This window comes from Prionailurus viverrinus, chromosome A3 (genome assembly GCF_022837055.1).
Source record: "Prionailurus viverrinus isolate Anna chromosome A3, UM_Priviv_1.0, whole genome shotgun sequence".
In the NCBI taxonomy this organism is placed as follows: domain Eukaryota; kingdom Metazoa; phylum Chordata; class Mammalia; order Carnivora; family Felidae; genus Prionailurus; species Prionailurus viverrinus.
The window spans coordinates 105,824,965-105,850,083 of NC_062563.1; the positions used below are offsets into that span (position 1 = coordinate 105,824,965).

The 25,119-nt window shown below is 50.8% G+C and overlaps 1 protein-coding gene across 1 annotated transcript; it reads right to left on the reverse strand.

Moving 5' to 3' along the window:
* Nucleotides 1–4,490: 4,490 nt before the first annotated feature.
* On the reverse strand, nt 4,491–10,345 carry NEURL3 (neuralized E3 ubiquitin protein ligase 3). The gene is made up of 4 exons (XM_047853161.1): nt 10,240–10,345; nt 7,015–7,500; nt 6,024–6,092; nt 4,491–5,371 (listed from the first exon to the last, which is right to left on the reverse strand). Exons 1-4 carry the CDS (start codon nt 10,265–10,267, stop codon nt 5,151–5,153), a joined length of 804 nt encoding a protein of 267 aa, XP_047709117.1. The 5' UTR covers nt 10,268–10,345; the 3' UTR covers nt 4,491–5,150.
* Nucleotides 10,346–25,119: the final 14,774 nt, after the last annotated feature.

The window sequence follows — 25,119 nt, forward strand, 5'->3', positions numbered from 1 at the left end:
CTGTATGCTAACTTGGATGTAAATTTTTAAAATTAATTAATTAATTAATTAAAAAGAATTTCTATTTGGTTGGGTTTTTAAAAATTTTTTTATTACATTTATTTATTTTTGAGAGACAAAGTGAGACAGAGGGTGAGCGGGGGAGGGGCAGAGAGAGACGAGACACAGAATCTGGAACAGGCTCCAGGCTCTGAGCAAGCGGTCAGCACAGAGCCTGACGCGGGGTTCAAACCCATGAACAGTGAGATCATGACCTGAGCCGAAACCAGACACTTAACCGACTGAGCCACCCAGGCGCCCATGGTTGTTTTTTATAATTTCTATCTCCCTACTGAGGTTCTCTACCTGGTGAGACACTGATAGCACACTTTCCTTTAATTCTTTGGACAGTTTCCTTTAATACTTTGAACAGATTTATTTATGTATGTATGTATGTATGTATGTATTTTAACATTTTATTTATTTTTGAGACAGAGACAGAGCATGAACGGGGGAGGGGCAGAGAGAGAGGGAGACACAGAATTGGAAGCAGGCTCCAGGCTCTGAGCCATCAGCCCAGAGCCCGACGCGGGGCTCGAACTCACGGACCGCGAGATCGTGACCTGAGCTGAAGTCGGACGCTTAACCGACTGAGCCACCCAGGCGCCCCTTTCTGAACAGATTTATAATAGCTCATGTGAGTCTCTGTCTAATACAGGTGGCCAACAGACACATGATAAGATGCTCAACATCACTCATCATAAGGGGAATGCAAATCAAACCTATCATGAGATATTACCTCACACCTGTCAGAATGGCTAAAATCAAAACCATAAGAAACAACAAGTATTGGCAAGGATGTGGAGAAACAGGAACTCTTGTGCAGTGTTGGAGTGGGGAGTGCAAACTGGCACAGCCACTGCCATTGTGGGGCAGTAATGAAGATTCCTCAAAAAATTAAAAAGAGAACTACAGGGGCGCCTGGGTGGCTCAGTCGGTTAAGCGGCCGACTTTGGCTCAGGTCACGATCTCGCGGTCCGTGAGTTCGAGCCCTGCGTCGGGCTCTGTCCTGACAGCTCAGAGCCTGGAGCCTGTTTCAGATTCTGTGTCTCCCTCTCTCTGACCCTCCCCCATTCATGGTCTGTCTCTCTCTCTGTCTCAAAAATAAATAAACGTTAAAAAAAATTAAAAAAAAAAAAAGAGAACTACACCACAATCCAGCAATCACACTACTGAATATTTAACCAAGGAATACAAAAACACTGAATTCAAAAGGATATAGGCAACCCTATGTTTGTCACAGCAATATTTATAATAGGCAAATTATGGAAACAGCCCAAGTGTCCATTGATAGATGACCGGATAAAGAAGATGTGGTTTACATATACAATGGAATATTGTTCAGCCATAAAAAAGGATGAAGTCTTCCCATTTGCAATGACACAGATGCAGCTGGAGAGTATAATGCTAAGGGAAAAAAGTCAGGGAAAGACAAATACTATATGATTTCACTCATATGTGGAATTTAATCAACAAAGGAAAAACGAGGGCGAGAAAGACAAAGCGAGAAACAGACTCTTAACTACAGAGAACAAACAAACTGGTTACCAGAGGAGAGGTGGGTAGGGGGATGGCTGAAACAGGCGAAGGGGTGAAGAGCACATTTATCATGATGAGCACTGAGTAACGTATAGAATTGGTGAATCACTATATTGTACACCTGAAACAAATATAACACTGTGTGTTAAAAAAAAAGAAAGAAAGAAAGAAGAAAAAAAAGACAAAAATTAAACTAAGAAAAATAAATAAAATCTTTGTCTAGGAAGTTCAACATCTAGCCTTCTTCAGGGGCAGTTTCTAGTGACTGATTTTTTTCCTGTGTATGGGCCATACTTTCCTGTTTCTTTTCAGCTTATATATAGATAGAGAGAGAGAGATTTATTTTTCCTTTTGAAAACCAGATCCTCCTAGGGGCGCCTGGGTGGCTCAGTCGGTTAAGCGGCCAACTGCGGCTCAGGTCATGATCTCACGGTCCGTGAGTTCGAGCCCCGTGTCGGGCTCTGTGCTGACCACTCAGAGCCTGGAGCCTGTTTCGGATTCTGTGTCTCCCTCTTTCTCTGACCCTCCCCTGTTCATGCTCTCTCTCTGTCTCAAAAACAAATAAATGTTAAAAAAAATTTTTTTTTAAATTTATTTTGAAAACCAGATCCTCTAGATAATATCATCTGGCAACTCTGAATATGACACCACCACCACCACCACCCCTGCCGGGGTTCATTGCTACTGTTGTTTGTGTATCCATTTGTTTAATGACTTTCTGGGACTAGTTCTGTAAGGTCTTTTTTTTTTTTTTAATGTGTATTTATTTTTGAGACAGAATGAAACAGAGCATGAGTTGGGGTAGGGGCAGAGCGAGAGGGAGACACGGAATCTGAAGCAGGCTCCTGGCTCTGAGCTGTCATCACAGAGCCTGACGCGGGGCTTGAACCCACCAACCGTGAGATCGTGACCTGAGCCGAAGCCGGATGCTTAACCGACTGAGCCACCCCGGTGCTCCTGTAAGGTCTATATTTCTTGTAGCATGCAGCCACTGATGTCTCCACTCAGTTAGCTTAATAGTCAGCTAATGACTGGACAGAGATTCCCTTAAATGCCTTGAGCTATAAATCTTCCGCTCTTTGCCAAGGAGCTCTGTGGGTTGAGGCATGCCTTCAATGCTCAGGCAATTTACAACTCTGTCTTAGTGTTTACTTTCTGCTTGCACAGCACCTCAAGGGAAGCCAGAAGTGAGAGACTGGGGCCCTCTCAGGCCTTACCGGACCATGCACGCAGTCGTTCAGATCCCCAGAAATATACCAGAGTTTTTCAAAGTCCCCTGTGAACATCTATCTTCTCAGGTCTTCCTTTTAAATTTTTGGCCGGGCTCATGTTTGCCCCAACTGGTATCTCAGTCTTAGGTAGCTGTGATGTTAAGCAACTGAAGCTGATTATATTTGACAAATGCCCTGGGAATAGGGGTTTTCCTGAGTAGAGAGCTCCAAGTTGGATTAAGTAATGACAACACGCCATAAATGAAGCTTTTCCAATGAATTGCCATTCAGGTCAAATAGTGATGATGCTTGGGTGATAGAACTTTCTTGAGATGTTCCTAACCCAATCTGTCCCCTTAAGAGCTTCCAGGCTGCTGGTTTTTAAGGCTACTATGGAGCTGGGACTAGAGGGATGGCAGTAGGCCAAGTCAATACCCCACAAACCCCACTGTTCTTACCAAACCTGAGCAGTTTCTCTTGGATAACCCCCTCATCAGATTGTTGTTAGGCTTTGGTGAATAGCTAGAGTTCTAGAAAAAGTTGATTTTTTACAATCTTGCCAATATTTTTGTTGCTTTTATGGAGGAATGGATTTACAGAATTCCTTACTCCACCATTGCAGAAGTCTCCCTGCTCCGGTTACAGATCCGTTCTAAGACCAGGCTCGCTTAGGGGTTAACTACGAAGAAGGTATTCCCTGGAAATACGATTAAAGTAATGCCCCTGCCTTGGAGGTGTCTGGGTTTAACAACAAAAGGACACTTAAAAAGATGAAAAAAAGGATCTACAGGAATCATTCCAAAATAACCGGGGTGACATGGGGGCCCTTGGTAAAACTCAGTAGGCTATCAGGACTCACACCCAGATCCCTGACGCCTCGCCCACTGACCTCTTGGCTGCTTCTCCTGGGAGATGCCTTTTCCAGGAGAAGGGAGATGCTGTATTTTGAGTATTTCATCTAAGGTACAAGTTTCATACTCACTATTCTCAGACATGCCAGCAAACACAATGATCTTATTTCCACTTTACAGATGAAGAAACTGAGGCTCGCAGAAATCAAGGCACATGACCAAAATCAGACCACTCACGAGTGGTGGAGAGGGGATCCGACTCCAGAGTGTGAGCTACACCCTTCTCACCAAACCCAACGCACTGACCCACTGGCTGGCAATGGTGTGGGTAGGGAGGCGGTTGATGAAGCATCATTACAAGTCTGGGCACAATAGTCGGACCTGCCTTTTTAGTCCTCTCTCTTGGGAGATAGGACTCGATACCACTGGTCACGATACAAGAACAGCAGCAAAGTATCAGGTATGGCTTGCCCCCGCCACAAGCACCTGCTAAGGTGGGCTCTTGGGTCAACTCCTCCCTTCGTTCAGGAGTCAGAGCCTCCTGGAAGTCCCCCCAAAATCAAGGGTGGCAGGGGCAAAGCCCGGCTGTGACTTCAGGCCTGGGAGTGTAGGACCGTCCCCTTCACGTGCTCAGCAGAATAAAGTCCACAGACCTGAATGCCCAAGCCCCACCCAGTCCACCGCAAGCGTAGGGTGTATCCGGAGAGGACAGAGGGTTCCCCAATGCCCTAGGATCCCGACAGGCCACAGCTCCATCCACTCCCCCTGACTGTGGCAAAGAGGACATATTCATTGCAAATCATTCCCAAAAGACAAACTTTATTTTGACACCTCAGAATTTGGCAAGGAAAAAGGCATAGCAACGACAGTATAGTCTCATGTGCGGAAACCTCTTCAGAAACGCGATCTCACTGGAACCTCACAATCACCCTGCAAGGCAGGCAAGCAGGTCTCTCCTATCCACTTTATGGAGGATTTGTCAGGGGTCACCCAGCGTCCACACAGGACTGTAAACATTCCACCCAGATGCCTCTGTGTGTCTGGTCCAGGCTCCTCAATACCCAGGGGTGGGCTGGGATTTCACCAGATACATGCAGTTACCTGAACTTCCCCAGCTATGAAACTAGGGATCAGGCTGTCTCATCTCTATATAAAGGCCCTTCTCATGGATGTGACCTACGCGTACCACGATTGCTAGGTCTATGGTGGCTGGACCAGGTGGCCAGCCAAAAGCCTCGGCAAGCCCTGCGCACAAATGAACTTGGAGCCAAGCAGCGGGGGACCAGAAGCCTGCTGGCCCACTGCTGAGCCACTTTCTACAGGAACCCCACTAGGAAGGGAGTTCTGGTGTGGGCAGAAAAAGGGGCTCCTCCTTGCTCCACGGACCCCAACCTGTTGGGGAGGGGGAAAGAGCCTCCCTGCCCCCATCTCTTGTTGATGACCAGCTTTTCTGACTCTTCTCCAGAACGGAGGTGGGGCTGCACCTCCTCCCTCTGGCTCAGAGCTAGATTCAATTTGCTACCTGCTTCAGGAGGCCCTCCCCAGTCCTCAGAATGGGAGGGCCCCACGCTGGGACCACCGCCTTGATCTCCCAGCGACATACAGGGCATTTGGCCAAGTCCCTGAAGACCCGCAAGGCACAGTAGCTGCAGAAGTGTGTGTGGCCGCAGGGAACCAGGCAGGTGTTGGCAGCGTGGTGGAAACAGATGGCACATTCCTCTCCTGCTGTGGCTGGGAAAGGGGACAACACGAGTTGGGGCACATGGGGGCAAAGCGCGGGCAGCCTACTCATGCTATAACCACAGGACAGAGAACCACGCAGGCCTATTTTGACCATTAATGAGAAAATGCTCACAACATAACCAAATGAAAAGAAATGGGAAGAAAACCATACTGCACATACATATATATCATAAAATTCCAACGTGGAAAAAAAAGGAAAACGGCACAATTCCTCATAGATATAGGACTACAAAATAGTAGGAGGAAATCCCCCTAAGAGGCAGTGGTTATTATTATTTTTTTTTTTACTTCCTTATGTATCCTCTAATATTTATTTTCTTTCCGTTTGGCCAAACTTTTATTACGAACATGGACTGCTTTTTCAAGCGGGGACAAAACAACGTTATTTGTTCACGAATGTGCTCTTGTAACTTGAAAAGTTAGCCAATGTTCTAGAAGGCAAAGCTATTAAATTGCTTTTAGGTTTCTAGCAGGCAGAGCCAAAGCTTTTGGCCTAAAGCCCGTGGGAGACTTCGTGGGACTCCGAAGGATTTTAGCCAGTTCCCAGAGCTGGGGCCTCCCTGGGGTGGGGGTGGGGCCTCTGGTGCTAGAGTCCTGGGGAGCCTGTCCCTGGCTCGCTGGGCTCGGGGAAGCCACTCACCTTCCGGCTGCAGAGACTCATCGATGAGGGCCCGTGGCACGGTTGAGGGGAAGGCACTGGCTGTGGGATCTGAGGGAGAGAGGGAAACTCAGGACCCAGGAAAGCAAAGCCCAGGTGCTTCCACCCTACCAGGCCCTTGAAAGAGTTCCACCTGCTTGCTTGCAGTGCTGGAGCTCCCCGCTGATCTTATGGCCCCAGCCACCCCTTCCCCAGTTCACCCCAGCAGAGAATTTGTGAAGCTGTCGACGCCTTTTCCTAAAACCACCCTTCCTTTAAACATCTCCCCTTTGCCCAGGCGCCGCTGCCTGACTGGAGACCCTTAGCGTTACCCACCTTCCTAAACCCGGATGTGCATTAAAATCCCCCAGGAGGTGGGGAAAACAGGTGCTTGACTCTACACCAGACCTACCCAATCGGGCGTCCCAGGGGCGAGACTTCAGCCGCTGTGACAAGGGATTTTATAACCGGGAGGGGTGGGGGAAGAGGAAATGGACTGCTTGTGTAGGCCGGTGGACAACCAGCACAGGAATGCCAGTATTTCTTTCTATAGACGTTTCCTGTATCCACTCTCCCTCAAGTCCACTCTCCTTTCAGGTGGCTAGAGGGATGGTTACGGTTGACTGGACGGCTCACTCTGCCCCCACCGGCAGTCTTCCTGTGCACCTCTAACCAGTTACACTTCTGTTCCCTTTGCTTGCCACCCTTGACTCCCCTGAACTCCTACTAAGGCAGCAAAACCCAGCCCCCGACCTCTCCTTTTGTGAAACAGCCCTTTGACAGATGTTTGGAGTGCTAGTCATAGCTTCTTCGCATTCCCTAGGGACAAGGCTGCCCTCCCTTTGACTGGGGTCTTGTCCATCTGGCGTCTCCAGTGACGTAAAACTGACCGTATAGGAAAAGATGAAAGGCTCTCCCCACGGCTCTGGATGGGGACGCAGTACCACCCGAGCCACCCGAGGGGCGGTGCCCGGGTCCTCGCGGATTGTCTCACCCAGTAACTTGATGGCCTTGGTGGTCCCGTACACGTCCATCACGGCCCAGAGGGGGGCGCCCATGAGCACGCCCTTGCGCAGCAGCAGCCGGGGGCCCGAGTTGACCCTGACGAAGAGCCGGCCCCTGCGGTTCACCCAGAAGCAGACCACGTCCCCCGCCAGCGCGCAGCCCTCGGGCAGCATGGCCGCCCATGTCGGGCTCTGCAGCTCCAGGTCCGGGCACACGAAGGGTGGCAGGCTGGGCGCGGACACCCGCGCGGGGTCCAGGCGCGTGAAGCCCACGCGGAGCCCGCCGCACCAGCCGCCCTCGTGCCACACCACGCGGACCGCCACCCGCTCCCCGGGAAGCACCGGCCGCTGGCTGAACACGATGCCGTCGTGGAACGTGGCGTTCCTGCGCGCAGTGCACCGCTGGGCGTCTAGACGCACCTGCGCGCCCTTGGCCTCAGGGTGGAAGCGCAGTGTCTCCCGGGGCGCCTTGGTGTCTGCGGAGATGGGGGGGGGGGGGGGGTGGGGGGGGTGGGAGGATGGTGACGTCAGTGTGGTCTGGTTCCGGACTCATTTGTTCCCCAGAGCTATCTCCGCCCCCCACCCCCGCATCTCCCCGGGGCCATTGCCCCTGCCCTCCCAGGGAGCTCCCAGAGACCTGATGAGAGCCTGGTGAGGAACACACTTTGCATGTCTGGGATCTGAATTCCCACTGTGAATTCCCCCACCTCGGTTCCCCTCCTGGAGGGATGTTGTAAAATCACGCCTACATGTACCGGCTCTAAATACCTAGTCACAGTTATTGGCATTAAATAGAAAGAGCAGGTGTTACAAATAGTATACATAATATGATCCAGGTTTTGTTCGACACATATGTTTTATATACACACATATATTCTCCCTGTATCTAGAAACAACCTGAGAGGAGATGGGTCTGCTAATGGTGCTCCGCTCTGGCAGATGGGTCCTGGTATTGCAGCTGTTTTCCTCTCTGTTTGTCTGACTTTATGATTGTCCCACAGAAAACCTGCATCATTTGTGAAGGCCATGGCCCCCAGTGAGGGTGACTTCCTTTTCCTAGGAGAGAAAGGGGTCCAACAGCTCCCCCACAGAGCCAGGTGGGGCGGCACAGGCTAGAGAGGGAGTCCCAGGTTGTGGCGGGGGCGGGGTGTCAGAATGGTGGGCTGGGCCAGCCAAGGCCCAGGGCTGAGCTTTGAAATCCGGGGACTTCCCGACCCCACTCCACTTGGCAGTCGGGAGGGGAAGTTCCCTACTGGGCAGCCTTTCCTCTCAAGCCTCAGGCCTGAGCCTGGAGGAAGCTGGTGAGCTTCCTGAGCCAGAACTGCTCTCCTCCCTTACGCCCCTCTTGTCCTGTTCTTTCTTGGTTAGAGGAGGGAAGCTGAAAATAGCGAATTCAATCAGCAGGAGCCTGGGTGGCTAAGTCGGTTGAGCATCGGCTCAGGGCATGATCTCACAGTTTGTGAGTTTGAGCCCCACATTCGGCTCTGTGCTGATAGCTCGGATCCTGGAGCCTGCTTCAGATTCTCTGTCTCCCTCTCTCGCTGCCCCTCCTCTGCTTATGCTCTGTCTCTGTCTCTCTCTCAAAAATAAATAAACACTAAAAAAAAAAAAAAAAAAAAGGGGGGAATTCAATCCGGACTTGAGCCTGAACCCAACCCAAAAGAGCAAGGCCCCTCCCCTCCCAGATCTCATCAGCTTCTCCAGCTCTGCTCCTCTGATTACTCACAAGCCTGCAAGATTCCAACGGGTCACAAGGTGCAACACTCAATCTGGTCTGGCACAAGGGACACCCTTGAGGTCATAGTCAATCTGTTCCCGATGGATTCAGGCCAGAGGCAAGCATATCGTGGTTCCATGGTTCCCCTCGCTGAGGCATTAGGAACAAGCACTCACTCTGGCCTTGGGGACCTCTGAACCCGCTCACAGGGTCCTGCTATCCAAGCTCACCCCTCCCTCACCCACATCCCCTGCATGTCACCCCTTCCTGGAATACCCTAATCTCTCCCTCCCTTCCTGATAGCCTGCCCAGATGCCTTTCCCTGGAGGCTATGCACAAGCAAAGGGGAGTCCCCAAGTAGGCACGGACGGTGGGTGACCAGGAGTCAGAGCCGAGGGCCCTGACATCGGATGGACTTGTCTTTGGGCCTACTGCAGAGTCACTGCAGGAGCTCTGAGGAGGGCAGCCATGTCTGATACCCAGATTCTAGTCCCCGCTCTGTTGGTCACCTATGCAGGTCACTGCCCCACTGGGTATAGGTCTCCTTATCCACCAATGGGATCGATATGCATGGTCAGCCAAGACCTGCAGTCTCCAGGTACCTGCCTGGAGATCCTGAGTATGAGGAGCTGACTGCCCCCCTGGGTAGGCATCGTGACTTTTGCATGCCTCCCCTCCCCCCACCGCTCCCACCATACCCCCCAGGTAGATTCAAAGAAAATCTTGGCAGTAAGTCTCTTGGAATCTAAGTAACTGAGGGTCAGCCCCGTGCTCAGCAAGGACCTCCCCAGATCTCTATCACCTTCTTCATCACCACCCCTCCAGTCACCAAGCCTCTTGGGTGCCAGGCACCTGTTAACCCTTACAGCTTCTTTCACTCCTCCCACAACCTGCAGGGAAGCACCCAGAGGGAACTGAGTTGGGGTGGCTCTGCACATCTTCACAGCCAGGAGTGGAGGAGGTGGGGCCCCACTCCTGCCCCCCACACTCCTTGCTGCCTCCTCCATGGCACCACCATGACCTGGAATCCAGACACAGTTGCCACAGCAGCAGCAGCAGCAACAGAAGCTTGGCCCCCACCGTCCTTACCACCTCCCTGCCCCCCAAGCTCGGGGCAGTACCTGCTGCTGGTGTGTGAGCCTTTGGTGCCCTTAGGGAGCCAAGGGCTGAGACTCCAGGCTCTCTGCCTGGGAGGGAGCAGAGTTCTTAGATGCAGTCTGGATCTCTGGCAGTAAAAGCAGATTCTCTCTCTCCTGCCCCTGCACACCAAGGGAACGCTGTGGTCTCCGGTGAGACTCTCAGAGAACTACTGTGCCTGGCAACCTTTTGGTCTGTGCTTCTGACAGCCCTATAAGCTGTCAGGCAAGGTGAATCGCATTGGCCCCAGCCTGCAGATGAAGAAACTGAGGCCCTAGGGAAAACTGACTCGCCCAAGGTTCCACAGCCTCCCCTCTGCCTCTTGGATCCCTTGCAGACCAAACTTAGGGCTCCCACTTACCAGCCTGGGAGGAGAGCTGGGCCCCCATCAGCCTGGGATCCTCGGGCACGGATACCTGGATCTGGAAGGAATTGTCTGGAGAAGGCCAGTAGACAGGTTTCCAAAGGCTCAGCAGGTCCCTTCGTTATGGGTCAGGATCATGTTACATAGTTGATGATTAATTAGATGTTGCTGTCACGGGTTATGATATCCAGGGAATTTCCTGATGATTGCCTCTGGCTCACCACAGAACCGCTGCAGCTGGCTGACCTAAAAGGAAGCAGCGACTGGGGAGGTGGCCCGGGCAGGATTTAGGATAGACTGCTCCCTTACTTCTGACCAGTCGTTCTCCGCCAGGCTGTGCATTATCATGGCTTGAGGCACATTTAGAAGTACTCACGCGCAAACTGATCCCAGTGGCACAGGGTGGGGCCCAGCATCAAAAACACCCTGGATGATTCTAATGTACAGTCAAGGTGGAGATTCACTGCTACAGAGCCCGGCACACACACAAGGTGCTTAATCGATGTTGCTGAAGTGGATTGAATGGAATTGGCTGCATCCCAGGACCTGTGAAGTTGCCCCAGCCCTAGGTCTCAGGCAGAGAGGAGAGGGGTGAGTCAGACCGAACGGGAGAGGTGTTGATTGCTTCCCCAACCTTGCTGGAATCAGAATTCCACTTTCCACAATCCACTACAAAATGCATATAGTCCCACAGGAGAGGTCACGCCAGAGGCCTGGCTCCCAGTGTGTTAGCTGTGGCAAAGAAGTCAAAGATCTGGGATCCCTGGCTGGCTCAGTCGGTAGAGCAAGTGACTCCTGATCAGGGTGGTGAGTTCAAGCCCCATATTGGGCATGGAGTCTATTTAAAAAAAAGCAAAAAAAAGTCAGAGATCTTCTGCCCCCTCCATTCCTATAGGGAAACTGAGGCTGGTAGAGGGAAAATGGCTTGTTCTAACCTGGTGCTTCTCACATTGCAACAGGCACATGAACCTCCTGGAGATCATATTAAAATGCTGATTGGTTCAGAAGGTCTGGGGCTATGACTGAAATTTTACTTTTCTAACAAGGTGGTTCTGTGGAACCCACTTTAGGTGGCAAGGCTCTGGGTTAGTTTGGAGACTTATGAGTATCCTGGCCCTCCACCTCTAGGCTAGGACCTTCCCCAAGACCCCAGATCAAGGTCATGATCAGTGACTACTCTGAACTCAGCTATGAGGATAGATATCCCCATGCCTGTCCCAGGAGGAGCTGGGGACGGTGGTGCAGGTGACTGGGCTGGGGAGATTGTGGAAAAGGATGAAAGCGGGGCGCCTGGGTGGCTCAGTCGGTTGGACATCTGACTTCGGCTCAGGTCATGATCTCACAGCTCGTGAGTTCAAGCCCTGCGTTGGGCTCTGTGCTGACAGCTCAGAGCCTGGAGCCTGCTTCAGATTCTGTGTCTCCCTCTCTCTCTGCCCCTCCCCCACTCATGCTCTGTCTCTCTCTGTCTCAAAAATAAATAAACATTAAAAAAATAAATAAAAATAAAAAGAATAATTAAAAAAAAAAGAGGGGCGCCTGGGTGGCTCAGTCGGTTGAGCGTCTGGCTTCGGCTCAGGTCATGATCTCACAGCTTGTGAGTTCGAGCCCTGTGTCGGGCTCTGTGCTGACAGCTCAGAGCCAGGAGCCTGCTTCCGATTCTGTGTCTCCCTCTCTCTTTGCCCCAACCCACTCGCATTCTGTCTCTGTCTCTCTCAAAAATAAATAAACATTAAAAAAAATTAAAAAAAAAAAAAAGAAAGAAAAGGATGAAAGGTCTGGAGACCCAGGTTCTGCCTCCTGTGTTTTCTTCCCCTCCCCTGCCCTTCCTGGGCCCTGGTGTCCCCATGTGTAAAGCAGGAAGCCAAGGTGAGCTGGTCTATGGGCCCTTCTAGCACAGACATGCTGTGACTTTAGTCTCAGCAATGGAGAGGTGACAGCGGTCTGGCCCCAGTTCACCTCAGAAGATCTGCCTGGACCCTGGACCTTCTCTTGCATACCACACCCCAGGCCAGGCTCCCTCAGTTTCCCCCTCTATAAGCAGTGTTCTAAAGGCCAAAGGCAAACTGGTCAAGAGCAATCACAGTGAGTCCAAGGTTGGTTCCAGCTGGTCCAGTCTGAGGCAAGGGCCCCACGCTTTATGGTCCTGCGGGCCCAACCTGAGGCATCCAGGCTTAGGGCATCCCTTATCTCTTTTCAGTGCTGGGGCCCAGAGTTCCCTCCCCTCTCTCCGTGCCCTGGCTCCAGGCGTATCACTGGCTGCCTGGGGTGGTGACCAGATCGCTGGAGCCCAGAGCACCTTGTTGATAAGCCACATTCTTACAAAAGATGTGATTATGGAAGCTTATCAGGGAAATCAGGTCCTGAGCCTCAGGCCTGGTGGAAAATTAGCCGGCAAGTCGTAGACCTCAGAGTACCGATGCCGACAGGCTGAGGTGGTGTGGTTCCATCTTCAGGACCGTGGTGGGAGTAGGCCTTTCTGGGAACTGCAATCCCACCTCAGGCCTTGACACCCGGGGCGCGGGGGTGCCCAAGCAGCACCTCCATCACCCACGCCCATGTTTGTTCACTTAACGAACACCGCTGTTCTAAGCCCAGTACTGTATTAACTTGATAACCCTCGTGGCAACTTCTCAAAAATACCTATTTATTGTAATCATTCCCATTTTGCAAACTGGGAGAACAAGGCACAAATCCGCGAAGCAAATTGTTTACAGTCACAAGGCAGTGCCTCGGCCTTGGCCCTCTGGCTGGAGAGCAGGTGCCTTGACCACTGTGCTACTGTCACCGAACCAAGCCCATAAAAGCTGACAGAGCTTTTGCGGTGAAGAAAGATAGGCTATTTATTGGTGTGGCGCCGGCCGGGATAATGGGAGGGGGTGGGGTGGGGTGGCTGGCGCTCCCAGTCCCGAGCTCCCGATGGCTTACAAGCAGGGGGTTTTAAAGGATGAAAATCCAGGGTAAGGGTGTCAGGACCTTGGATCATGGCGAATGATTAGGGATGAGGTTGGCTATAATATTTCCTCTCTTGATCGTCTGGCATCTCCCGGACTAATGGCGGTAAGGCGATGGTTCCGCTTCGGGGGCCTGGAATTGGGACACATTCTCAGCAGATGGCAGACTGTTGTCCTCTCTAGAGCACAAGGGCAGAAATTCTCCATCCTGTGACTGTCACTAAGCTGCAAACGAGTATGGTTATTTTTTCTTGCCAACATGGCACATTATGTTTGGTATCTCAGAACGGCATCCCACAGGCTTTTCGGGAGGCAACTTTTTCTTGTTTCTCTGCAGATGTATAAAACAGTAACGGGGCTCTGGTCGGAGGCAGCTAGGAGCCTGTATGTCTGACTCGTGGGGTCTGTGGGGGCTTGCATCAGTGGTTTCACTATGCCCCTTCCATGCCTCCTCACTTACGCCACTGAGCAGCTTTCGGAGCGTTTATTGACCCTCCCTGTTCAACTGTGCTGACACACAGTAGGAGCTTTGTGGATTGTTGCTAACGGGTTGCCTGAGTGTGAGGCAGAGGCCGCCTCAAGATGATGGAGACAGCACCCTCCCCTCCCCTCCAGGCCACCTCCACGGCAAGGCAAGACTGCTGTGTACCTTTGCTCCAAGGGAGTGACTAGCCCTCTGGAGGAGGGCGGCCTCCGGACAGTCATTGAAGCGTCCCCTGGTGGCTGTAGTCAGTACTGCAGGATGTGCTGAGGCCCTCAAAGCTAGGAGGGCCAGGGAGGTCGGAGGGTGGAGCTTCTGAGGCCTCTGCGCCTCCTCTCCCGATCCCGAAGCTCCTCAGAGTCCCTCCGTCCCTCCCCAGGCTTCCCTCACTGGCAGTCAACCCTTAGTTTGCCCAGGGACCCATCATTTCAAAGGGCTTTCACAGAAGTCATTTCCTAAGTTGCCTCAAGCGCTCTGAGAAGCTGCTGGAAAACTGTTTCAATCCCCACCATACAGCTGAGGAAGCCTAGCACTTGCCTAGGGCTCATGACAACTGTGGTGGAACAGAAACGGAAAGCCAATGGCAGCCCAGCCCTTGTGTCTCCCACCACGGGCGCCCTGGGACCCCTACCTTACGACCCCTGCCTGTGTTCAGCTGCTCCCCACTGGGCCAAAATCCGGGAGGGCAAGGGGCTGCCATGCCTGGAAACCAGCCCCTGGAACAATCGGGGCTGGGTGCGCAGTAGGTGGTCAGCAAGGATTTGTCGATGCCAAACAGTGCAGCCTGGCAGTTTCTTCTAAAATTGCTGGTCCGCCTACCCAAGGACCCAGAGATGCCGCCCGTAGGTGAGTATCCAATGTACTTGGGTGCAGGTGTCCACGAAGACTGGTACATGAATCCTCAGAGCAGCGTGATTCATGACAGCCCCCGACTAGAAACCCATCAGTAATCTGTCTCAGGGGCTGCTCCCTGGGGAACCCAACCTCCCCCACCCACCAACAAGAGAGCGGAAAAATATTACCATGCAGTCATACCATGGAAGACTCGTGGCCACAAAAACGAACAAATTACTGTTATCCACAGCATGGTTAAACCTCGCTGATGTGACGCTGACCTCAGAGAAGATCCAGAAAGCCCCCACCGCATGCCTCCATTTATATGAAGTTCAAAAACTGGCTAAAGGAATGTATGGTGTTAGGAATCAGGATAGTGCTCACCTTTGGGACTAATGACTGAGAAGGGGCACAAGGGAGCCTCTGGGGTGCTGGAACTATCTTCTATCTTGTTTGGGTGATGTGTATACATGTGGAAAAATTCATCCAGGTGGATGCTCAACTTGCATGTTAATTGTACCTTAATTAAATATTGGTTAAATTCCCTTCCAGACCTAAAACTCGTATTCTGAGTGAGCTGATAAATGATGGATTATCCACACTCCCTTGGAAAATCTGCCCGAGGAGCCAGAGTGCTTGGCTAGCACTGCCGCCTGGTGGAGAGAAACGGAACTGACTGTGGGTCTGATAACCCTGGAGGGAAATGGTTGGGGACCACGCAGGCTCCCACCTGCATCCTTGGGTACTGGTTCTCCTTCCGTCCACTTGATTCCTGCCGATGAGCCATCTAACAACTCTGTTGGGGGGCTACCATATCCTTTGGGTTAATAGCTGGACCCCCACTCTGGGCCTTGGGGGCCAGAAGTCAGGAGACAGAGGCTAGGGTGTGCCGGTAAAGTAGTCAGCCCCTAGTTAGATCTGTGCCATTACATTACTTCCATCCTGCTGCCCTGTCCAGATATTCCTGGGCCCTGATTCTGCCGTGGGCCTCCACGGGCCCTGGGACCCCTGGCTCCTGCCCTACCAGCATCAGAGCACCCTCCATGGTGTTAGTGTGGAGCCTTTCAGCAAGGGGACCCAGAGGAGGCAGATACTGCTAGGGGGCCTACTGGCTGCTCAGAGGTAAGAGAAAGGGGAAGGGGAGGGGCTTAAGTTTGGTTTCCTGTCTTCCTTCTCCCTGTGTCCCCCTCTTCCCACAGCCATCTGTCAGAATGTCTGTCCTGGGAATCTGTGGCAGCTGCCTTGAAGATGTTGTGGGGGGGGGGGAGGGGGTGTTCAACAAAAATTTATTGATTACCTCCTATGTGCCAAGCACTGTACTAATTTCTGGGTAAGCAGAGATTGAAGAAAACCCAATTTCTTGTCCCCTGGTCAATTCAAGTAGCCCTGGTACTTAGGTAAGTGCTATAAGAAAACCAAACCGAGGGGGTGCCTGGGTGACTCAGTTGGTTAGGCATCCAACTTCGGCTTAGGTCATGATCTCATGGGTTTGTGAGTTCAAGCCCTCCTTCGGGCTCTGTGCTGATAGCTCAGAGCCTGGAGCCTGCTTCAGATTTTGCGTCTCCCTCTCTCTCTGCCCTCCCCCCACTTGTGCTCGCTCTCTCACTTTCTCTCTCTCAAAAATAAATCAACATTAACAAAAAAATTAAAAAAAAAAAAAAAAAGACCAAACTGAGGACTGGGAAAACCATGGCTACAGTAGGGGGTTGTCATGCCCAGAGAATGGATGAAGGTTTTGTGGAGTAATAGCTATTAAAATCGATACCTAAAACATGATTAGGCCTTCAACAGCAAGAAAGGAAAGAAAGGCATCCCGGGGAAGGAGGAACCGCATATGCAAAGGCATATAGAAATGTAATTGGCATATTGCCATCTGGCTGTATCAATCAAGATCAGGATTTACTTGTACATAACAGAATATCCAAAAGAATAGTGGCGGGGCGCCGGGGTGGCTCAGTTGGTTGGGCGGCCAACTTCGGCTCAGGTCATGATCTCGCAGTCTGTGAGTTCGAGCCCCGCGTCGGGCTCTGTGCTGACAGCTTGGAGCCTGAAGCCTGTTTCAGATTCTGTGTCTCCCTCTCTCTGACCCTCCCCCGTTCATGCTCTGTCTCTCTCTGTCTCAAAAATAAATAAACATTAAAAAAAAAAAACAATTCAAAAGAATAGTGGCTTAGAGGAGATCTGTTCATTTCTTTTTCACATAAAATTAGTTGAAAGGAGGCAGTCTAGGGTAACCATGACAGCTCTATGGCTGTAAGGAGCCCAGGTTCTCTCTAGTTTTCTGCTCCACCATTCTAGCACTGGCCTCCATACTCAAGAGCACTTTAGGGACCAAAAGGGCTACTGGAGCTCCAGCCAGCACATCAGCATTCCAGGCGGCAGGAAGGAGAAAGACCCAAAAAGGCATTCCTCTCAGCTAAGTTAACTCCCTATAAGCCAATTTACTGCAAGGCATACGTAACATTTTCATTAACATCTCATTGGCCTGAATTTTGTCGTGTGGCCACAACTAGCTGTAAGGGAAGCTGAGAAATGGTGGCTTTATTGGGGGAGCTGCTAAAAATCAGGGTTCTCTTGTGAACGAAGAAGGAGAAAACGCGCATTAGGTAGGCAGCAAGCCCTGTCTAGCTCAGTGGTAGAACACTGGTCCTCCAGAGTGTGGACAGAGGAGGCAGCAAGGAACTAGATCACAGGGGCCACTCTAAGGAGGGCTTGGACTTGACTCTGTAGAAAATAGGGAATTACTGAAGGATTCTGAGCAGGAGCCTTGGGTCAGGGGGCTTGGAACAATCTGCTTTGGGGAAGGATCCATCAGGCAGAACATAGCAGGGTGAGTGCAGATGCAGTGTCAGGAGTGATGAGTTGGGGCACGAGGAGGAGGCAATGCAGGGCTGAAGCGGACACAATAGGAGAGCTGAAGTCAAGCCCGGGTGACAGTGGGAGGTGATACCAGGTACCAGGGGAGGGGCACATACCTGCTGACAGCAAACCTGGGAGGAATACAAGTCTGGGAAGAGATCTTGGTCTGAGGTGGCTACAAGCCATCAAGTCAGAGGGCTCAATGGCACCTGAGAATCCAAACAGAAGCTTCGGCTAGAGGACAGCGCTGGGCATATAGATCTGGGAGTCAGGAGTCACAGTGAGGGGTGAAGTCAGTAGGCAAGGGTGTCCTGCTGTTGAACTAGAGGAATGTGATGGAGCCTCCAGAATTACTAAGGGAAGGAGGACAATGGAGCGGGCAAGTGCATAAGCTCTGGAGCCAGGCAGGGCAGGGTTCGAGTTCTGACTTCACCACTTAACAGCCAGAACCCTTAGGCCAGCTGATGGCCCTAAGCCTTAACCTTCTCATCTGCAAAAGGGAACAAAGGAGGGCGGCCTCCAGACAGTCATTGAAGCGTCCCCTGGTGGCTGTAGTCAGTACTGCAGGATGTGCTGAGGCCCTCAAAGCTAGGAGGGCCAGGGAGGTCGGAGGGTGGAACTTCTGAGGCCTCTGCGCCTCCTCTCCTCAGAGTCCCTCCGTCCCTCCTCAGGCTTCCCTCACTGGCAGTCAACCCTCAGTTTGCCCAGGGACCCATCATTTCAAAAGGCTTTTACAGAAGTCATTTCCTAAGTTGCCTCAAGCGCTCTGAGAAGCTGCTGCAAAATTGTTTCAATCCCCACCATACAGCTGAGAAAGCCTAGCACTTGCCTAGGGCTCATGACAACTGTGGTGGAACAGAAACGGAAAGCCAATGGCAGCCCAGCCCCTTGTGTCTCCCACCACGGGCGCCCTGGGACCCCTACCTTGAGGGCTGATAGGATTGAATGGATAAGTGTTTTGCAAAGGGAACTGCACTCATTAGTAAACACCAGTCCTTACCATAAAAGGGGCAGCGTTCCTCTTATTGGAGGGGACATCAGTGCCTTTCTTGGGGCCATAGGTGTGCCCTGTAGTCTTCCTGCTGGACGATGGGTCCCCTGGAGCACTTTGTGGGCTCACTGGGGAGTGAATCACGGGCACTGTGCATCTCCAGGGCCCCGAGGACCTCTGACCCAGTATGGCCAGGGTAGCCCCTGGCTCAATCAAATCTCTGGACAAGAACACCAGCAGCCCAAGCTAGTAGATTGGGAGAGGAGTTATGATTTTGCTCGGAGGCAGTCTAGCAGGAGGGCGAGGCCAGCCATAGACTCCACAGAGATGATTTTAAGTAGACCCAGCTCGGTTTTGGAAACTAAGGAAGACAACAGTTGCCGGGGCAGAGGGAAAGAGTCCAGCCAGCCATCAGGAGCGGACAAGTGGCACGTCCTCTGCACGAGCCCAGCCATGCAGGATGGGCAAGCAATATCCAGCCAGGGGGAAAGGCCCAGCTTGGAGTCTGGGAAGACACTCCCACCTCAGCCCAGAAACCTGGCTCATCTACTTTGCATCCAGAAGGACAGTCTAGCCCTTATCCCTAGAATGATCCCAGACAGAATTTTGGGGAAGCCAGCATGACAGGGACAAGCCCGGGAATAAGGGCTCTCCAGGACATGGAGAGCATCATGGAGAGGGGCATCAGAGACATGGGAGGTCCCAGAAGCATGGCATCCCAGAAACTAAGAATGGGCCAAACAGGAGGAGTGGGAGGTGGCCAGGTACTGCGTGGGATGAGAGCTGGGAAGAGGCCGTTGGGTTTTTCCAGGAGGAGGTCAGTGGTTGGAGGGGTGGTGGCAAAAGCCAGGGGGCAGCTCCTGGGGAAGTGAAGGTTGTATGAGCGACAGGACCCTATAGGCAGTGAGTATAGCTGCAGGTGACAGAGGTTCGAAGTGGCTCAGCATAGAGGTTCATTTCCTTCAAAGTACAAGTTTGGGGGTGGGGGCTCCACTCCGCAAAGCCAGCACGGGCCAGGGCACTCCAACTCTTGCTTACCCTCGCTAGGGTACTGGCGTCCTCTCTGTGGTCCAGAATGCTTGCCCCACAGCATCGTGCCGCCAGCAGGAGGAAGGGGGGGCCAAGGCAGCACATGGCGTGCCCCCTTCCCTTCAAGGGCACAGCCAGGAGGGTTCCCGGGACCCCTCAATTCAGCTGGAATCCCATTGGCCAAAGCTTAGTCACTTGGCCACACCCAGTGACAAGGACTAGGAAATGTCGCCTTTATTCTGGACAGTCCTCTGCTCAGCTAGAAACTGGGGCATGCCGTTGCTATGAGAAGGAGAGAATGGCTATAGGAGGAAAAGCGAGCAGTCACAGGGTGCAGGGAAAGAGGGAGGGGGTGGCAGCCAGAGGGCAGCGGGTGAAGGAAGGAAAGCTTTGAGCATGAAAAGGCCAGCACACGGGGGCAGGGCCACGTGTGTGCACCCTGCGGGAGCCTGGCCTGAGTGCCATGACGCCTGTACCCCATTGTGGAGGCGCTGCAGGTGGGTGGGGAGGGGAGCTATTGTTGCTGAGAACTGGCTAGGAAGACAAATCACCGACCTTTCCAGCAGAATTTTTCAAGATTCCCTGGAGGTCCTTCTGGCCCCAAACCAAAGCCAAAATAGCATAGAGAGAAAGAAAATATTTTCTTTCCACTCCTTTGAGCTTCTGGCCATTGTCACTGGGTCCAGTGCGGGGGCTACAGGCACAATCCTTGGGGGAGGAGTGACCACCCTCCCAGACCCCTCCGCCGTGGCAGAGCCGACACTACGAATATATGGCCAGAGCGGGCTCCAGACTATTCTGTCCCTCTAGGGGCCTCTCCTCTCTCCAGGTGAGCTTTAGGAAGCAGGATAAGAACAGACCCATCGCCTACGAATGAAGGGGATAGCAATAGGGTTGTCTCTGTCCTCACTGGGCTGTGCATCTATTGCCTTCTGCTGCCTCTCTCTGCTCCTCATTGTGTGTAGACAATATACGTCGGAGGGAAGGAAGACGGGGTCTTTGAATTCCGTCTCAGTAGGACGAAGTTGTCCGGAGGGTTGATTTCCCCCTGGGTCTTTTGGCAACGGGATGCAGGCGTGTGCTTCGGGCACCATGTTGTGAGTTTGCAAACGGTTTGCCCCTGTATGCTTCATTCTCTCCTTTTGTGAGGGGACACGTGTCTCATCCTTGGTGTGTGCCTTCACCGGGGACTTCATTAGCTCGATTCTTTCAGTCAGACAGTTGGCAAACATTCCCTGGGGCTCGTGTCAGCTAAGTACCACAGACTAGCTTTGTGTGGTGGCAGCCCAGAGTCAGGTCTCTGTCACCCACGGGCTCTGGGACTTGGGCATGTTACAGATGGGGAAACTGAGGCTCAAGGTTGCGTAGCTAGTATAGGTTAAACCAAGATTGATTCCAAAGTTCTTCATTCTTTTACTCATTCTAATGTTATTTATTTTTAAGAGAGATCGGGGCGGGGGGGGGGGAGGAGAGGGAGAGAGGGAAAGGGAAAGCAGGACCCGGGAAAGGGCGGAAAGAGAAAGAGGGAGAGAATCTCAAGCAGGTTCTGCACCACCAGCGCAGAGCCCGATGCGGGGCTCGAACTCACAAAACCGTGAGATCACGCCCTGAGCCGAAACCAAGATTCTGACGCTTAACCGACTGAGCCGCCCAGGCGCCCCCATTCTTTTACTAATTCTAAAACAAAGATAACTGGCTCCTGAGTGAAAGCACTAAAGGCATTTGAAAAGTGTGCAAAAGGTACTTACACATAGTTGGCAGCGTATGTTGTTTAAAACCCCATTTCCTTATTCTCAGGTGTGTTCCGGATAGATGAGGTGGCCAAACCCGGGGCTTCTGGATAAGTGAGCAGGTGCCTCTCTGGGTGAAATTGCACACGGGCCATGTGTCTGCGGGAGCCACACTGAGAGCAGGGCCCATGAGTGAGCTTCCAGCCCCCTTGCACAGTGGGGTGAGCCCTTCTTAGAGCTGAAATAACAGGCCTTAGCTGAGCCTTCTTTTTCAGGTCCAGAAGGGAGACCCCTGCCTCCCCTCAAAGTCTCCGGGAAGAGGTCAGCAGAGGCCCCCATGTTTCTTTAGGCTCCTCTTGGCCCTGTTTCTTCCTTCTGCTGAATTCTCCTTTCCTGTGGATGTTTTCTTCCCTGCAGGCAGCACACCCCGAGATGGGCTCTTCCTTGGTTTTACGCAACTACCACGGGCACAGGCACTGGTGTAGACCCCTGCTGCACGAGAGGAGGGAGGATTCACAGCAGCTGAACACAGAGAACAAAGTTAAATGAAGCTTCACCGCTATTTTCACGGGTCCCGGGATGTCTCCACCGCCAGGATTTCTTGCTGTTTGTTCTTTAGGAGCCAAGGCCCTTCCCTTATCCCCCCAGGTCCTGTGATCTTCCCGTGTCTCAGAACCAGCTGTCACCTCCTTACCCTCCAACTCCTGTTTATTTCCTATGCAGAGATGTTCAGCTCCCCACCCGCAACCCATGCTGTCTCCAGGCCTCACTTTGCAGGTCCCAAGACTCCCCGAGGTATTCTGCTGGCCATCCAGACCATCGCTTGCAGATTCTGGCAACATCCTGGACTCAACCGACACTGACACCCCTCCCCTTGAAAACACTGAGAAATGTAGAGTAAAATATTAACTGAAAGGTAATAGAACCGCAGTGGAACTTTGAAGAAAGGGTGGGGAAATGCCCAGGTGTCTGGTGGGCAGAACGAATCTGTAGTCAGAGTTGAACTCTGACCCTGGATACGTGGGCCCTAATGACAGGGGCCAGAAGAATCAATGCCCTCCACGGGTCAAGGGGCGTGGCCTTAAGAAAACGTGGAACAGAGACCCCTGTATAAGCTAGAACACCGGAAGGGCTGCCCCTCAGGAAAGAGTCTACCCACCAACCTAGAGAACTGACAGTGAATCTCGTCTTGGCTTAGGGCTCTGGGAGAAAAGATTCCCAGGAAAAACCAAAACTTAAAACCTGAACTGTTTGTCCAGGTAGCATCTAAATGTATGCTGTCCACGGGGCAAAGAATTCCCAAGTTCTGTGCCATTTAATTTCTTGTGAAAATTTAACACAAAAATATTCCCTGTGGGGCGCCTGGGTGGCTCAGTCAGTTAAACGTCCGGCTCTTGATCTCAGCTCAGGTCTTGGTCTCAGGGTCATGAGTTCGAGTCCTGCGTTGGACTCTGAGCGGGGCGTGAAGCCTGCTTAAAAAACAATAAAAAGGGGCACCTGGGTGGCTAGGTTGGTTAAGCATCCGACTCCTGATATTGGCTAGGGTCGTGATCTTGCAGTTGTGGGACTGAGCCCCGTGTTGGGCTCTGTGCTAAGTGTGGAGCCTGCTTGGGATTCTCTCTCTCCCCGTGCTCTCTCTCTCTGTCTCAAAAATAAATAAATAGGGGCGCCTGGGTGGCTTGGTCGGTTAAGCGTCCGACTTTGGCTCAGGTCATGATCTCACAGTTCGTGAGTTCGAGCCCCGCGTCGGGCTCTGTGCTGACAGCTCAGAGCCTGGAGCCTGTTTCGGATTCTGTGACTCCCTCTCCCTCTGCCCCTCCGCTGTTCGTGTTCTGTCTCTCTCTGTCTCAAAGATAAATAAACGTTAAAAAAAAAATTAAAAAAAAAAAAGAAAAAAAAAAACTTAAATTAAAAAAAAAATCTCCTGATGAGCCCTTGAGGCCATTGTAGAAGTAAATACCAAACAGATCTCTGAGGCCCATTTTTCCAACTCAGGACACACGACTCCCACAGAACAAACAGCCTCACTGAAGGTGAGCTCACAAACACCAGGGACAAATCACATGAAGAAACCATCTACTGTGAAGGAGGGTCAGCAAGTATAATAAATAGAAAAGTCATTATCTCCAAGGATTTGGGATGATAGAACAAGCTGAAAAAGATATCAAATCAGTATGTTAAACTAATTAAAAATATAAAGGAAGGAATAAAAAGGATAGTGAAAGAACAGCATACTTTGGAAAAAGAACAGATTGAATGGATGAAACTTTGCTCGAATGGAAAAAAGATACAGACCTTCAGACTGAAAAGGCACACTGGATCCTGGGTAGGATAAATAAAAATAAATCCACATGTAGACACGGCAGAGCACCAAAGATAATCTTAAAAGCAATCAGAGAGGAAACACGGCTTACTTGAAAAGGACCAATAATTACACTGATTGCAGACAACTTATCCACAGTAATAGAGGCCATGAGATAATCCGTGTATAAATCTAAACAGTCATTGATTTTAACATTGCTATGTTTATTGCAGCATTATTTACATTAGCCAAATGATGGAAGCAGCCCAAGTGTCCATCTATAGATGAATGGATAAGGAAGATGTGGTATTTATAGCCAATGGAATATTACTCAGCCATAAAAAGAATTAAATTTCACCATTTGCAACAACATGGATGGTTCTAGAGGGTGTAACGCTAAGCGAAATAAGTCAGCCAGAGAAAGACAAATACCATATGATTGCATTCACGTGTGGAATTTAAGAAACGAAACAAAGGAAAAAAAAAAAGAGACAAACAAAAAAACAGACTTTTTTTCCCCAAAAAAGTAGACTCTTAACTGTAGAGAACAAACGGGGGGTTACCAGAGGAGAGGTAGGTAGGGAGACAGGGGAAATAGGTGAAGGGGTTAAGAGGACACTTATCACGATGAGCAGTGAGCAATGTGTAGAATTGTTGAATCACTGTATTGTACACCTGACCCTAAAATAGCACTGTATGTTATGCTGGAATTAATATTTTTAAAATTAAAAATACAACAAAAATGTCACTGATTTATACCACCACCAACAATAATAAATAATTTGAGATGTTAAAAATAAGATGAAATAAAATATTAGATAACAATGCATGGAAAATGAGAGGTGGGTAATTGGAGTTGAAGCCTTTTTTTTTTAATTTTTAAAAAATGCTTATTTATTTTTGACAGAGAGAGAGAGACAGAGCATGAGCAGGGAGGGGCAGACACAGAATCCCAAGCAGGCTCCGAGCCTTTAGCACGGGGCTGGACGCGGGGCTCGAACTCACAGACCACAAGATCATGACCTGAGCGAAAGTCAGACGCTCAACCGACTGAGCCACCCAGGCGCCCCTGGAATTGAAGCTTTTAAGATCCTTGGCATTGTTATGGGAAGAGCATAAAGATACTGATTAATTTCATCCCTTGTTAAGTCAGATGTGCATAATAGAGATGTAAATTGACCACTTAAAAGAATAAAAACCCAGTATGCAATATCCAAACCAGTAGAGGGAAAAGGGATGAGCATGAAGAAAATTTGAAAATTTAATCAATCTAACAGAAGGTAGCAAAAGGAGAACAGAAGTAAAGCAAGAACATGGTAAATATAAGATAAATAAAAGAACAAGTTATGAAATATATCAATAATAACAAGATATGTAAAAGGACTAAAGTTGCCACTTACATAGCAGAAATTCTTGGACTATATTTTTACAGCTCTAGCTATATGCTGTTTATAGGACATATATCTAAAACATAATGATACAGAAATATTGGAAGTATTTTTGTACTAAGCAGATACGAATCAAAAGAATGATAAATGTAGCAATATTAATAGTAGACAAAAGTCACTAATAGGGAAAAAGGAGTCACTATACAATGATGAAAAGAATAAGTCACCAGTAGACTAAATCCTGAACCTGACTACACCTAATGTCTTCAGAACATACACAACAAAATGGGGTACCTGGGTGGCTCAGTTGGT